The sequence below is a fragment of the Arvicanthis niloticus genome, chromosome 3, assembly GCF_011762505.2.
Source record: "Arvicanthis niloticus isolate mArvNil1 chromosome 3, mArvNil1.pat.X, whole genome shotgun sequence".
NCBI lineage: Eukaryota > Metazoa > Chordata > Mammalia > Rodentia > Muridae > Arvicanthis > Arvicanthis niloticus.
Window position 1 is genome coordinate 2884285 of NC_047660.1, and position 14083 is coordinate 2898367.

At 46.0% G+C, this 14083-nt stretch overlaps 1 protein-coding gene across 34 annotated transcripts in view; it reads left to right on the forward strand.

Annotated features, from left to right (window-relative positions):
• Positions 1 to 14083, forward strand: part of Dock9 (dedicator of cytokinesis 9) — a 252226-nt gene that overhangs the window by 227020 nt on the left and 11123 nt on the right. For 20 of the 34 annotated variants that reach the window (XM_076930545.1, XM_076930554.1, XM_076930562.1 and 17 more), the window contains 5 exons: positions 6020 to 6142; positions 6495 to 6608; positions 7242 to 7277; positions 8064 to 8210; positions 11953 to 12163. In XM_076930545.1, the coding sequence (XP_076786660.1) occupies positions 6020 to 6142; positions 6495 to 6608; positions 7242 to 7277; positions 8064 to 8210; positions 11953 to 12163 (631 nt within the window). The remainder of the gene's footprint in view (positions 1 to 6019; positions 6143 to 6494; positions 6609 to 7241; positions 7278 to 8063; positions 8211 to 11952; positions 12164 to 14083) is intronic. The other 14 variants (XM_034499085.2, XM_076930564.1, XM_076930544.1 and 11 more) reach the window with 1 other exon arrangement.

The window sequence follows — 14083 nt, forward strand, 5'->3', positions numbered from 1 at the left end:
AATGATCAGTGAGGGAGGCCCAGCTCCTTGTAAGTGGTGCTGCTGCAGGGCAGGTCACTTGAGACTCAGAGGTTAAGAGCTCTTGCTGCTCCTCTGGAGGACCCAGGTTCAGTTCCCAGCACCCACACAGTGGCTCACACTGCCTGTAACTCAGTTCCAGGGCATCTGATAACCTCTTTTAATCTTCTCAGTCTGTACTTGCACATGGTACACATACAGACAAGCAGACAGGTGTGAATCATTTTTAAAGATACATTTTTTAAGAAATTATCTCCATTAAATAACTAATTCCTTGTTTATGTAGAAAACTTTGAGTATGCCACTGCAGTGTTTAACCCCATGTCTCCCCTTGGCTCCTCATGCCTGGACACATGGTGCAGACTCTCTGGCCCATCAAACTATGTGCCAGTTCTTCACGTATCATGTGTCTTAGTTAGGGTTTCTAATGCTGTGATAAAAACACTGTGACCAGAAGCAACTTGGGAAGAAAAGGGTTTGTCTTCCCTTATCTTCCAGGTAATGGTCCTTTGCTGAGAGAAGTCAAGACAGGAACTCAAACAGGCCAGAAACCTGGAGGCACAAGCCTGCCTCCAGGGCAAGGAGCAATGGAGAGATGCAGCTTTACTGGCTTGCTCAGCCTGCTCGCTCCTATACTCTAGGACCATCTGCAGTGGAGGGGACACGTGCCCTGGGGGGAGCACCTGCCCTGGGGGGGGCACCACTTACAAGGGGCTGGGCCCTCCCACGTTGAGCATTAATCAAGAAAATGCCCCACAGCCTTGCTACTGGCCTGTCTGGCAGAGGCATTATCTCATTTTCTTCCTTCCCAGCTGACTCTAGCCTGTGTCTACTTCCCTTCCCTTCCCCTCATATTTGAGTGGACGCCACTCCTCTGAGTTCCTGACTCACTGTGAATTCTTTACTGAGCGCCTACTGCCATCTTGCATGAACTCACTATGGTTCCATCTCCTACACAGAGCAGGAAGTGCTGTTCTGTGACCCATCTCTACCAGCTGGTGGTTCTGAGTCTCCAGTACCTCAGTTCTGCCTGCTAAGAATGCTTGTGTATTCCCTTATGGCCCACCCCCTCTCCAGCCGAACAAACCCATCTGTATACATTAGCTTTTATTGTCTCTATGACAAATGCCTGAGAGGAAACCATTCAAAAGGAGGAGGGCTTTACTGACCGCCTCAGAGGCTTCCATACATGGTCTAATGGCTCCATTGTTTCTGGGTCAAAGTGAGGTCAAATCATCACAACAGAAGGACTGGAGGGTGCAGAATGTTCACCTGATGGTGGTTGGGAATGAAAGAGAAAGACACAAGTGCCAGGGACAAGACAGTCCCCATGGGCTTTAAAGGTACACCCTTAGTGTTTCGTACAGAAACGACATGACATCTGTGCTTTGGGTTTTGGATGAGTGCAGGGTTTTTTGTTTTTTGTTTTGGGTTGGGTGGTTTGTTTTTTTTTTTTTTTTTTTTTTTTTGGTTGGTTGATTTTTGTTTCGTTTTGTTTTGTTTTTTGGCAAAGAGGAGTAAAAGGATGAATAGCAAGAAGCAGATACAAGATAGAAACGGCCTGCACACAACAACACATTATCATATCTAACACAACATGCCACAAAAAACAATTTGAATAGCCAGTGGGGAGAGCTGGCAAAAGTAACATCGTATCAGGCTGCTGCAGCATCCAGCAGAAATGGCCAAGGGGCCCCACTGGAACCATCAGGCTGGATTCTTGGTTGAGAGGTTTCCAGGCCCAGCAGAGCTTCCTCTCCACAAGGATTCCAGCCTCTCTTTTCCACCCCAGGCATTCTTATACCATTGGATAAAACAATAGTAGCTTCCGTTGGGAACAGGTTAGCTTGTAGATATTCTCAAGGATGCAAGATTTTTAACACCCAGTGTTTACTCTTTTGTTTCTCCTTGACACTACTCTCCAGAGCAGCCTGCCCTGGGACAGTTTTGGAGAAACTAGAAATAGACATGCTTGAGACTGGAGGAGCCTTCCTCATTCCCAAAGACTGCTTTCAACTAGTTACTAACAACATATGACACTTTGCCAGCCTAACTTCTCCCTAGTGACCCACTTTCTCCGTCTGTGCCCCAACTCCTAAAGTTCCCCCACCATCCGGATCGAGCCTTCAGCACAACACCACTGAAAACATACTCCCTGTACTTGGTAGAAATCCACTGAGCAGTTACCAATTGCAAAGACTTGAGTAGATTTGGCTTAGTATCCCTGGTGTCAAGCATGCTCCCTTTTACACAGTAAGCATTTGATTAAAATGTCTGGGGCAGGGGGGTGGCCAAATGGAAACTTTTAAAATCACTTCCAACTTTTTTAACTCCTTGAGAAAATTTTAACGACTCTTCTTGTAATATCACATCAGAATCGTTGTAGATTCCTAACATTGTGGCATGTGTCTGCAATCCCAGCACATGGGAGGAAGATGCTGGAAGATACTGAATTCAAGACAAGCTGAAACTATATGGAGTTTCTGTCTCAAAACAGTGTTCAAGAAGGTGCAGTAGAGAAACTGGGAACATGACTGCTCCTTGGTATAGGAAGATTTTAGAGAGGGGGGGGGGGGAGAGAGAGAGAGAGAGAGAGAGACAGAGAGAGAGACAGAGAGAGAGACAGAGAGACAGAGAGACAGAGAGACACTAAACATGGACAGAGGACTGGACCTGGCTGGCCAGGGCTGGAGAAGTGGGAAAGAAATAGTGAGAGGCCTGAGATCCTGAGAGAATTCTAGAGAACTCTGAGTAAGACAGTAGGTGGACGTAAGGACAGCCAGAGACCAGACTGGTGATGCTGAGGGAGCCAGGAGGCAGCACTCACTGATGTGCAACCACACATAGCTGTCTATCCATCCACGGGGCTAAGGGAAATGAATCCTTTTAGTAGAAGAGAATCAGCTTCACAAGTTCCTGGGGAACGCTGGCTTTTACCTAACTGCCAGCAGGCCACCTATAGCCCAGGTCAGGCTCCTCTCTGGATATATGAACTGCCTTGTGGAGTTTGGGCAATTGGAGTTTCCTTTGCACCTGATAAAAACAAACATAATTTACTTCTGACTTTTATTACGCTATAATTGCTAAGGCAACAGAACTAAAGTTACCCAGTGTTCTTTTATGATCCACAATAAATAGGTGCCATCATTCTGTGTCTCTGCGGTGTGACCGTGGCAACTAGTAAAACCAACTGTACTTCTTCACGAAAAGTTTGCTTTCATGGTAAACCTGGATGTTAGAATGCAAGGACAAAATGATTGCGCTGCAGAATAGCATGAAAATAAAGCCATCCCCTTGGGAACCTGTTTCCTTGAACTCTTTCAGTCTCCTCTGTGGCTCCATGGCAACACCAAGATGCAGTGCTTGGGAAATACACATTGTTGATGGTGGGCCTGACCTAACATCTGTGAGAAACGCAAGGCTTTTAATAAGTCTCATCAGCACCGCTCCCACACAGAGGAGTTACTGGCACTTGGTATTGCTAACACTGCTGAGAAAAATACAAACCTGCTTCCCAAGAACTGCTTGTTTACTAACTATGTATGTCAGGGACTGTGAAAGAATATGTACTCTGTAGTAAGAGGATCCTTTAAAGCAAAGTTAATACAAAGTAGAGAGTAGTAATTGAAATGTGAGACGCTTAACTGGCTTATAAATTAACATACAGAGCCTACAGATTTCACAGCACTCTGGGGAGCAGGGTCTATTCTGACTGAGGTGCCCAACAGCAATGGGGGGGAAACCTCAAACTCATTTACAGCGTGACTGTGACTATGAAGTTAGACAGGCCTTATTTGTATGCTTTCTCGTTTAGTCTTTTTTTAATAAGCAGCGGAACATGAAGAAATATTCGGTGTGTTTGGTGTGCTAGACTGTCCATTAGAAAAGACTAAAAAGCAGGACAGACATTTTTATAATGTAAATGCAAAATAGACAGAACGGCTCTGGAAAGTTCTCTGGGTTCTTTGCATCTGTTCCTGTGGTACTGTGTACATCTGGCTGTAATGAGTGCCACAATAAAGCCCGAGACGACTGTCATACCTTTTTATAGGCACTGGTGGTGCAGAGTTCAGTCCCACAAATGACAGTTTTATGATGTGTGTCATAAATATGGCACAGGAGTTAAATAGGCTTGATTGCACAATATCATCTGACAGGCTAATTAAAACGATATTTTCTTTGGCTCTATAAACCATGGGCATTGAACCTGTGATGATCATTAGTCTACATTTGGGAAATGTTGTATGAAATTCTGGAAGAACTAGTAAAAAAATGAGGAAGGAGAAAGGCACATGGGGTTAGGCATGTGGCTCCAGTGATACAGAGCTTGCCTGGTATGTGTGAAACTCTGTGTTCAATCTTCCACACCATATAAAACTGGATGAGTCCAGCCTGGGATACATGAGCTATCTCAAAACAACAACAATTAAAAACAAAAAAGAGCCCCCCTGCCCCTCCCCACCTGTGGCAGGTTGGAGAGCTGGCCCTAGGTCAGGAGAGCAGGAGAGCCCCCTGCCCCTCCCCACCTGTGGCAGATAGGAGAGCTGGCCCTAGGTCAGGAGAGCAGGAGAGCCCCCTGCCCCTCCCCACCTGTGGCAGGTTGGAGAGCTGGCCCTAGGTCAGGAGAGCAGGAGGGCAAGCCCTGCCCCTCACCGGCTGCAGCATTGGGTGAGTGAGCTGGGCCAGTGTTGGAGAGGGGGTGGTATGGATGTGGGAGAGCTGGTAGGCTGACCAACTCAACTACCACCTACCTCAGCTCCAGAGCTCTGATTTGGCCCATCTACGAACTGTTGGAGCCCTTGATGGGGCCCAGCTTTGGATCTGATTTACTGATCCAAAGCTGCAGGATCTCTATGACACAGGGCAGCAACAGGATATGGAAGAAGAGTGCTGGTGAGGATCCAGTAATTAATAGTGTAGGAGAAGCCACACCAATGACTCATTGCAATGAACATTTGCAAGTAAAGACGTATGAACAAAATGGTATACTGCGGGACAGACTACTTCTTTTCTTTGACGGGGAGGTTAAGGGCAGAAGGCGGATACAGAGGGATGGGGAGACGAGTGGGATTGGGGTGCATGATGTGAAGTTCACAAAGAATCCGTTCCAGTGTTTTCCTTATTGAGTTCAAGCCGTTAACAAAGCTATCGTTGGTTGAGGCAGAAGCAGGCTCTTCAGTCCCTTTCCATGGCCCCAGGAGGCTCTAAGCTGCCTCTCTGCGTCTGCCATTGTCATCTGAGCATTCCAACTTGGGAGGCTAAAACTGACTGTCATAGCACCATGATGAGCCCGTTCTGAGGCTAAGAAGAAGATGATAATTACGATTAAGCCATAGTCAGTGTTACCTCCAAACTTCAAGAGCTCCACGGAAAGCAGGGAGCTGTGAAACTCCTGTCGGAGGCAATTGCCAGAGGAAGGAGGGAAAGACGTTGGGGAAACAGGCCTAGGGTACCATACACCATCCCTGGATAACTTCACGATGTTTAGTTGGAGTTGAAGTCATGCTGTCATGCTCCATGTCTCAGCATGGTCAGAGCTTGTTCATCAGAAAGGAACGTTAATAACAAGAGCTGAGAGCTCCGGGACTCTCCCAGTGTCAACCTTCTATCACATATGAGAGTTTTGTCTGTGTGAATGTATGTGTATCACATATATACAGCGCCCACAGAGGCCAGAAGAAAGGATCAGAGTCCCCACAGCAACAGGTACAGACCGTCGTGAGCTGCCCAGTGTGGGTGCTGAGAACCGGACCTGGGTCCTTTTCAAAAGTAGTGAGTGCTCCCAACTGCTGGGCCACCTGGGCCCCAGCTATCTACCTGTTTAGTTCCTGTATGCAAGCATGATGTGGGGAGAACACCCCTTAAGGAACTTGGTGTAGTGAGTTGTTACTATCATGGGATTAGTGCATTATAACTTCCACCACAAGCAGCCTTTGGGTTGCACATCCCACAAGAAATGCAATGGCAGCTTCTCCATAATCTCTCCTTCCTCTTTGGTCAGGATGTACTGATGGAGCTCCTGGAGCAGTGTGCAGACGGCCTTTGGAAGGCGGAGCGCTACGAGCTGATCGCTGACATCTACAAGCTCATCATCCCCATTTATGAGAAGCGGAGGGATTTCGAGGTATTTGACTATCTTCCTGCTTGACACGCCCCAGACCTCATGCAAAAGCCAGCAGCTGCCTTTGCAGTGATGCCAATGTGGACTCCCACTCTCCACGGTTACCTCAACGGTGGTCACCAGTCACTATCTATAAAGATTGTCAGACTTCACATACCCAGCCTCACCTATGTCTTGAACTGCTAGGATCTCATCCCAACACCAAACTTTGGATAAGTTTCCCCAAACAGAGTTCTAGGCTGATCAGTAAAGTGCTTGCCCTGAAAGCCATAGGACCTGGGTTCAATGCCCAGAACCCATATAAAAAGCCGGGTGTGGTGGCACATGCTTCCATGTGTTCTGTTCTGCTTTCCAGAGACTAGCCCATCTGTATGACACACTACATCGTGCATACAGCAAAGTGACGGAGGTCATGCACTCGGGCCGCAGGCTCCTGGGGACCTACTTCCGGGTGGCCTTCTTTGGACAGGTGAGCCTTTCTGCCATTCAGTAGGCTGTTCCTCACCCTCTTCCTTCTGTTAAAGTGGTATCTTGGGAATTTTCATTCTGTAAATGCTAATGTGACAAATTTGTCGTATGTACTGTGGTTCTTATCGTCCTCCGTAGTAAACTCTCTACTTTTTTTTCCCTTTCTTCCTGTCTTTCCTTTATTACTTAAGGCAGCGGTAAGTCCCTCCTCCCTAAGGAATTCTTAGCATCAATCATCTTTTGTTCTTCCTGTGTGGTTTGCAAGTTTCCTTTTCAAGTCTTGTATGTATACCGTCTAGTCATTTCAAACTCCAAAAGAAAATTAACATTTTGTTCCATTCACAGAAATCATCAGTTTCCTCACACATCAGCATTGCATGTTTTAAACCACAACTCAGACCTCCTGTGTGCCTGTGTACCTCAGTGTTTCACACACTGTCTGCGCAGGCGGTTACCATCGTAACCCTTGGGCAGCCCTGTCGGAGGGGGGTCATTCAAACTTAAGTTTTAACCTCAGGCTCTAACATTATTAAATGCAATAGATTATCATCCATTTTACTTAGGGCATGTGGTTTTTCTGTGAGCACTTTATAACCTTCCATTTCTTCTGTTATTGTCTTTTATAACTTTATAGCAATACCAGTTTACAGACAGTGAAACAGATGTGGAGGTAATTACAGTAGATGCTTCAAGTAACCTTAGTGAAGTGACTGCCTCTAAACTCCCAGTTTGATGTGGACTGTTTGTTTGTTTCATGTTGGCCTGGGTTTTTTTTAATTTTTGTTTTGGGGGGTTTTTGTTTACATATATTGCATTTTAATACCATTTTCTCTCCTGTTACTTCAAATGAGAAACTTTCTGAACATTAATTTCAAATATTAACCCCAATCTGGACATTTTAAATTTCAACCTTTTTCACTTCCCATACAGTTTTAAAGCTGTAGGCACACATGATTGGTGCTACGCCAGCAGTGGCTGGCTGTCATGAGAGCATTCTCTAATTCTGTGCTGTTGACTGTCAGTGGTCTTTTTCTCAACACTAAAGCATAATCGAATTCACTCGAACTTTATGTCCTTTCTGCCCAGTCTACTCCAGACCTGATGTGTGTCCCTGGTGTGTCACACACTGCTGGTCCTATTTCCATGTGCCCTGCCTCTTGGGAATGTGAAACAGGATTTAACTCCCATTAAACTGAGAGCATGATGTCTCGGCCCCCAGATTGTTCATTTCACCCAACACCTAGTGACTTCGTGAGTCTGCCCTTGTGTGCCCTCCTGTATCTTTGCACCTTGACTCCGAGGTAGAACCCTTCCCCCTGTATGGACAGCCTGCTTAGGTGGGTTTACTGTGGACTCATCTTCCTGTTGATTTTTTTTGTTGTTGTTCCTGTTTTTCACTGTTGTGGTCGGCAGCTGGCACACTCGGGGACGCCACTAACTGTGCTCGTCCTCACAGGGATTCTTCGAGGACGAGGACGGGAAGGAGTACATCTACAAAGAGCCCAAGCTCACGCCTCTGTCGGAGATTTCTCAGAGGCTCCTTAAACTCTACTCAGATAAATTTGGTTCCGAAAATGTCAAAATGATACAGGATTCTGGCAAGGTACGACCGCTGTCTGATAAGCTTCCTAGCAACTTTTTAATGATTATGTGATTGGCTGTCGAGCATGCGCTCACAAATGTGAGAAGAGGGGCAGTAAGGAGAGTTGCCCTTGACTGACAGGTGTGCTTGCCTCCCCTCGTGATTGCCTGACTGTTCTTTATTGCATAATTTAGCTGGGATGGGGGGAAATGCCTGTAATCCCCAGGACTCTGTAGGCTGAGGCAGGAGGATCACACCTTACAAACCAGCCTAAGCTAAGTTAGTGAGGCCTTGTCTCCAAAAAAAAAAAAAAAAACCCACAAACAAACAAACAAAAAACAGAAACAAAAGTGTCCTCTTTTACCATGTAATTGACTTACCACTGGCTCAGCCATGTTCTGTCTCAGATGGCTCCAAGGTTGTCCCTCACTGTCTGTGACTTGACTGCACCCCTGGTGGTTAAAGCTCAGACAGACCAAGCAGGTCACTCTCTAGCCAGAGTGACTGAGGAGTGAGACCTGCTTTCTTTAGAGTGGTGCTTCTCCGATGCTTGGATCTCAGGAGGACCCTTACCACACCCACACAGTTGTCCTGAGTACTCATGTATCCTACCCTGTCCAGTCAATGACCAGGAAGCTGGGTGCACCTCCGCTTCCCAACCTGAGCCAAAGGTACACCTTTGTTCTTCCCATTTTAAAACTGTTCTGGTTTTAACTAAAGGAAATGGGGTGAAGGGTTCTACTGTCAGATGCCACAGCTACCCGGACTCCCTGGACTCCCCGGACTAGAGTTCAAGGCCAGCCTGACCTATGTAGCTGGACCTTCCCTGTCTTTAAAAAAAAAAAAAAAAACAAAAACAAAATCCAGCCATGTGCTTGGTCTTTCCAACAGTAAAAAGCTCCACTTCTTTCTTAGGGAGGAGTCCATAACTCTTTATTCCCGAGTCCTCTGCTGGCTGCATTCACTCCCTGAGAGCCCTCATTTTCTCCAGTCTCATGCTCAGATAGGTATGGAGCTATGGAACAGTTGAAGAAAGCAGCAGGGGCGGCTTCAATTGGATTCTGGATGGGGCAGAGGACAGGACAGTCCCTCCTTTGTTCCTCTGCATGCTGGCTCCTTCCTGCTTGACTGAACTAGTGGACTGCTGGGATGTCCAGACCAGTTTCTCTATAGGCTGATCCTCTGTTGTAGGCAAGGGACCAGAGAAGAGAACTCATCACAGCCATGGAGACTTGGGGCTTCTTGCCCCATGCTCCTCCCACCACTGTCTTAAGGTCCTGTGTTGGTCCTCTGTGGGCTTCTCAAGGCTGTGTTGATTTCTGTGTACCTCACCTGTGGAGTCCTGGGTTAGCACACTCCAGTCCACCAAGACCAGTGACACCTCCAAAAGGCAGTCTCCAAGAGCTCACTAAAATACCTCCCCTGCTCCTGCCTTCTGAATTCCTATGGCCTAATACTCGATGTTGTGTTAAGCCAGTGGCATAAGGAGATGAAGCATCATGTTTTACTAGATGGCTCACCAGGCCTTAATCATTAAGAACCACTATCCAGGGGCCAAAGAGATGGCTCAGTAATTAAGAGCACCCCAACAGAGGACCCAGTTCAATACCAAGCACCCACACAGCAGCTCACAGCTGCCTGTAGCTCTTATTCCAGGGGATCTGATGCCCTCTTCTGACCTCCACAGTGACCAGGCACACACATAGTGAACAGAGAGACATGCAAGGCAAAATGTTCATATGATAAAAGTAAAACAAAGATAGAATTTAAAAAAAAAAAAAAAAAAAAAAAAAAAAAAAAAAACCTTCCAAAACGTTTTGCCCAATGAGGCTTCTTGTGGGAACAGTCCTGTGAAAGCAGAGAAGCAGCTTCCAGTTCAGGCCTTCATCCAGGCTCCCCAGTCTTCTCCCTCCCATTCACAATGTAAATGGGAGCCTGATGGAGCTGCCCTGTTGTAGAACCCTCCTCCCCTGTCCACCACCAGTGCTCCCTCTCTGCAGCCCATACACCACAGCAGCCGTAACACAAAGCCTAAAAAGGCACACCAAGAACCAGGCAGGCAGCCCTATTTTCTCTGCCTTTTAATTGTTTTTGCTAAAGAAAGTTGGCTTTAATCCATTCAAATGCAATTGTATGATGGTCAAGCCAGGGAGCTGCTTAGTGGGTGAAGGAGCTTGCATACAGGCCTGAGAGTTCAATCTCTGGATCCCAGGTGCCTGGAGAAAACCAGCTCCAAAAAGCTGTTCTGTACACACCGTGTGCTATGCACATATGTGCCTGCACGCACATACACGTACACAAACAGACAATAACATAAATAAAAAGTACAATTACGATGAATTTCTATGGATTTCCATAGCCTTCGGCACTGGACACTTGCATGCTGATGTTTCTGTCTTGTTCCAAGCGTGTGCAGAACAGTGAAAGCGTCTGGCTGCCCTGAGCGCTCCTCACGCCATTACTTCCATGGCTGTTCTATTGCTCTGGATTAAATACAATTAGAACATGCAAAATTGATTTGTCTCACTAATGGAAATCAATTTTTGTCTCTCTGTGGAACATGCCTGTTTAATTTCCCATCATGTGTGAGATACCAGAGGACCACCAACTCTCACAGTTGGGGCACAGAATTGTCCATGTGCTGGGTTAATCAGAAAGAAAAGTTACTGTCTAATTGTAAATTAGGTTAATCTGCACTTGTAGTAAATGAATTCATCTGCAGCTGTCGGCATCTCATTTGATCTGACAACCAGTTAATAATAATTTAGGGCCTGACATTTGATCCTTATTTTTAAAATAAACCTTTTTTTTTCTAGCCAAGTACTTGCAAGTAGTTTAAAAACAAACAAAATGGAGAAATCAAGACTAAGGCAGGGAAGGGTGGTAGACCCTGAGTAAGAAAACTACCAGGGAGGGTTTCCTCAAAGTTTTCCTCAGTGTCATGAAAAAGAAATAATGGGAATTATAGATTAATCAAGAGTAAAGAGGTAAGGCGGTGCCGTGACCTAGGAAGTGGACACAGGAGGGTCAGGGGTTCAAAGCCACACTGGGCTGCATGAGACCCTGTTGAAAGCAAGGTGGTTGGGGAGGCGGGATGGGAAAAAAAGGAAGGAAGGAAGAAGGGAGGAAGGGAAGAAGGAAGGAAGGAGACGGAGTGAGGGACAAAAACCCAGAGTCACTTAAATGTGAGGTGTTGTCATTGGCTAGACTCTGTTTGTCTAGACACTTGTGAGGGAGTTAGATGGCCAGGGTAGAATTATTGTTGTCTAGGACCATAATGCATTGTGTTCATAGAGAAAATGATTATTGCTGTCTAGGACCATAATGCATTGTGTTCATAGAGAAAAAGGTTCTCACTTTTAGGAAAAAAAGGAGGCGATATGTCGTGATGTGGAGTGTTTACTTTGATATGTGCATATGTGCATTATGCATGTATACATGTGTATGGGTGCTTTATAAAAGTCTGAAGGCAACATATATCGACACATGGATGAAGATGTTATGATGAAACCCCAGTACCTTGTTTGCTAACCTAAAAGATTAATTTAAAACTGTCTCTACACATATGTGTGCATATGTACACCAATCTTGAAACAAATACAGCAATATGGTAGCAGCATTGATCCTGGTGATAGATATATGGCGTTCTTTTTTTTACTTTTTCCAACCTTTCTAAATTTTTCTCAAAATGTTTTCTAATTAGAAGCTTAGACTAGGAAGATACCCAGGGACAACACCTGACTTGTTGCTTATTGGATTAAAGGTCAACCCGAAGGATCTGGATTCCAAGTTTGCTTACATCCAGGTGACCCATGTGACCCCGTTCTTTGATGAAAAGGAGTTACAAGAAAGGAGAACGGAGTTTGAACGATGTCACAACATCCGGCGCTTCATGTTTGAGATGCCCTTCACCCAGACTGGGAAGAGGCAGGGTGGCGTGGAGGAGCAGTGTAAGCGACGGACCATCCTGACAGGTGAGCCTTCCTCTCTCTGAGCACACAGCTCCTCCACAATAGGGATGTGTGGTTACTAAGAATAAACCAAAGGACCTGGCTCAGTGGCTGAGAGCACTTTCTGTTCTTCTACAAGGCCCAGGTCCAGTTCCCAGAGAACCCACATGGTAACTTACAAACATCTGTAACTCCAATCCCAGAAGTCTGAGGGGATTTGACACCCACCCTCTTCTGCCTTTCTCCGGCACAAAGTGCACATACATACAGGCAGACAAAAGACTCATAATGTAAAACTAAATAAATCCTAAAAAATTAAAGTAAGCAAACTCAGGATATGGGGCAGAGAAATGGCCCAGCAGTTAAGAGTGCTTTACCACTCTTCTATAAGGTTCAGTTCCCAGCACCCACAGCAGGTTGTGACAGTTCCCTGTACTGCCCTCTCCACCGGTTCTGATGTCCATGTCTGGCCTTGTCAGGTACAGATGTACTCATCCATACACACACATGTGTGCTCACAAGTGCTCAAGCTACAAAATAAAAATAAATGCAAGACAGCATCATACAGCATTTTTTTTACAGTTTCTGCAAGAGAAATAAGATGAAGGTTTTTGAACACACAGAAGTTTGCATTTATAAAGCTTCCCACTCTTCTGTGTAAGAAAATCTGTGACGCATTAGCCGATCGTCATCAGAAGGATGACCTTGTGATCCTCTCTTAGCACACATTTGGTTTCCATGCACCTGCGTGGCAGATCCTCACTGACTAAAAAAACTGTTTCTAGATGACACGTTCTTGTGATTACCAGTTTCACTGCTATCTGTACAGCGATAACAACCTCACTTTTGGTTTCTTAAATCAGCATTTCTCAGAGTTTGTTTCAGAGCCGCCAAGGTCAGCCGATCCTGGGAATTTGAACTGAAGATTCCCAGGTTCCATCCACCCCACCCCCTAAATCTGCTAAATCTGCAGAAACCAGGGATGGTACCCAAGCTCCTGGGCCTGCAAGCACTGCAGGGGATTCTGGGCACAGGCTCAGAGCTGGGAACTTCTCTGGGGGGAGGGGGGAAACAGCTCTCTGCTGAGCTGGGTATTTACTTTTATCGTGAATCTTGATTCATAACAGGGTGTTCTCCCTGGGCACACACTCTTCCGGTTACTCTCTTACGGTTCACATTTGTTACAGAGCCATTTTAGATTAGATAAAGAATGTGGGCTGAGCTCTGTCACCACAACAGAGGACAAAGAGTAACTGGCTTCAAAAAGGTGCATCAGACACAGCCACGTTGGTTCTGAGAAGAGCCACTCACCACACCTTAAGTGCCTGGTGTGGGGCTCCTACAGACCTGGGTCGCCGTCTCACTGTGTGAACTTGGAGAGATTGCCAGACCTCCCTGTGCCTTTACCTCGTTGTGTTAAATAATCCTGTAAAGTACAGATAGGAGAGGAAAGAATGTGCTCAGGGTGGCCGATCTCACCCACCATTGAACGTTTACCTTTAGGGTTGATGGTGAGCAGAAGGGAAGCACCAGAGGCAGTGTAGCCAGAGGCAGTGTAGCCAGAGGCAGTGTAGCCAGGGGCAGTGTAGCCAGAGGCAGTGTAGCCAGAGGCAGTGGTGTAATCAGAGACAGTGTAGCCAGAGGCAGTGTAGCCAGAGACAGTGTAGCCACAGACAGTGTAGCCAGAGGCTGTGTAGCCAGAGACAGTGTAGCCATAAACAATGGTGTAATCAGAGACAGTGGTGTAAACAGACAGGTGTAAGGTTTGTGCTGAAAGACCTAAAAGTATGGAAAGGATAGCTAACCAAGACAGAGTACAGAGTTAGACAAAACTTTTTTATGTAAAAGCCACTGACTACATGTACGCTCATAGCAAACCTTTAAAGAAACACACACACCTTTGGAGACTTTGAACTAGAGTTTCTCTCTAGTTACTGAGCCTCT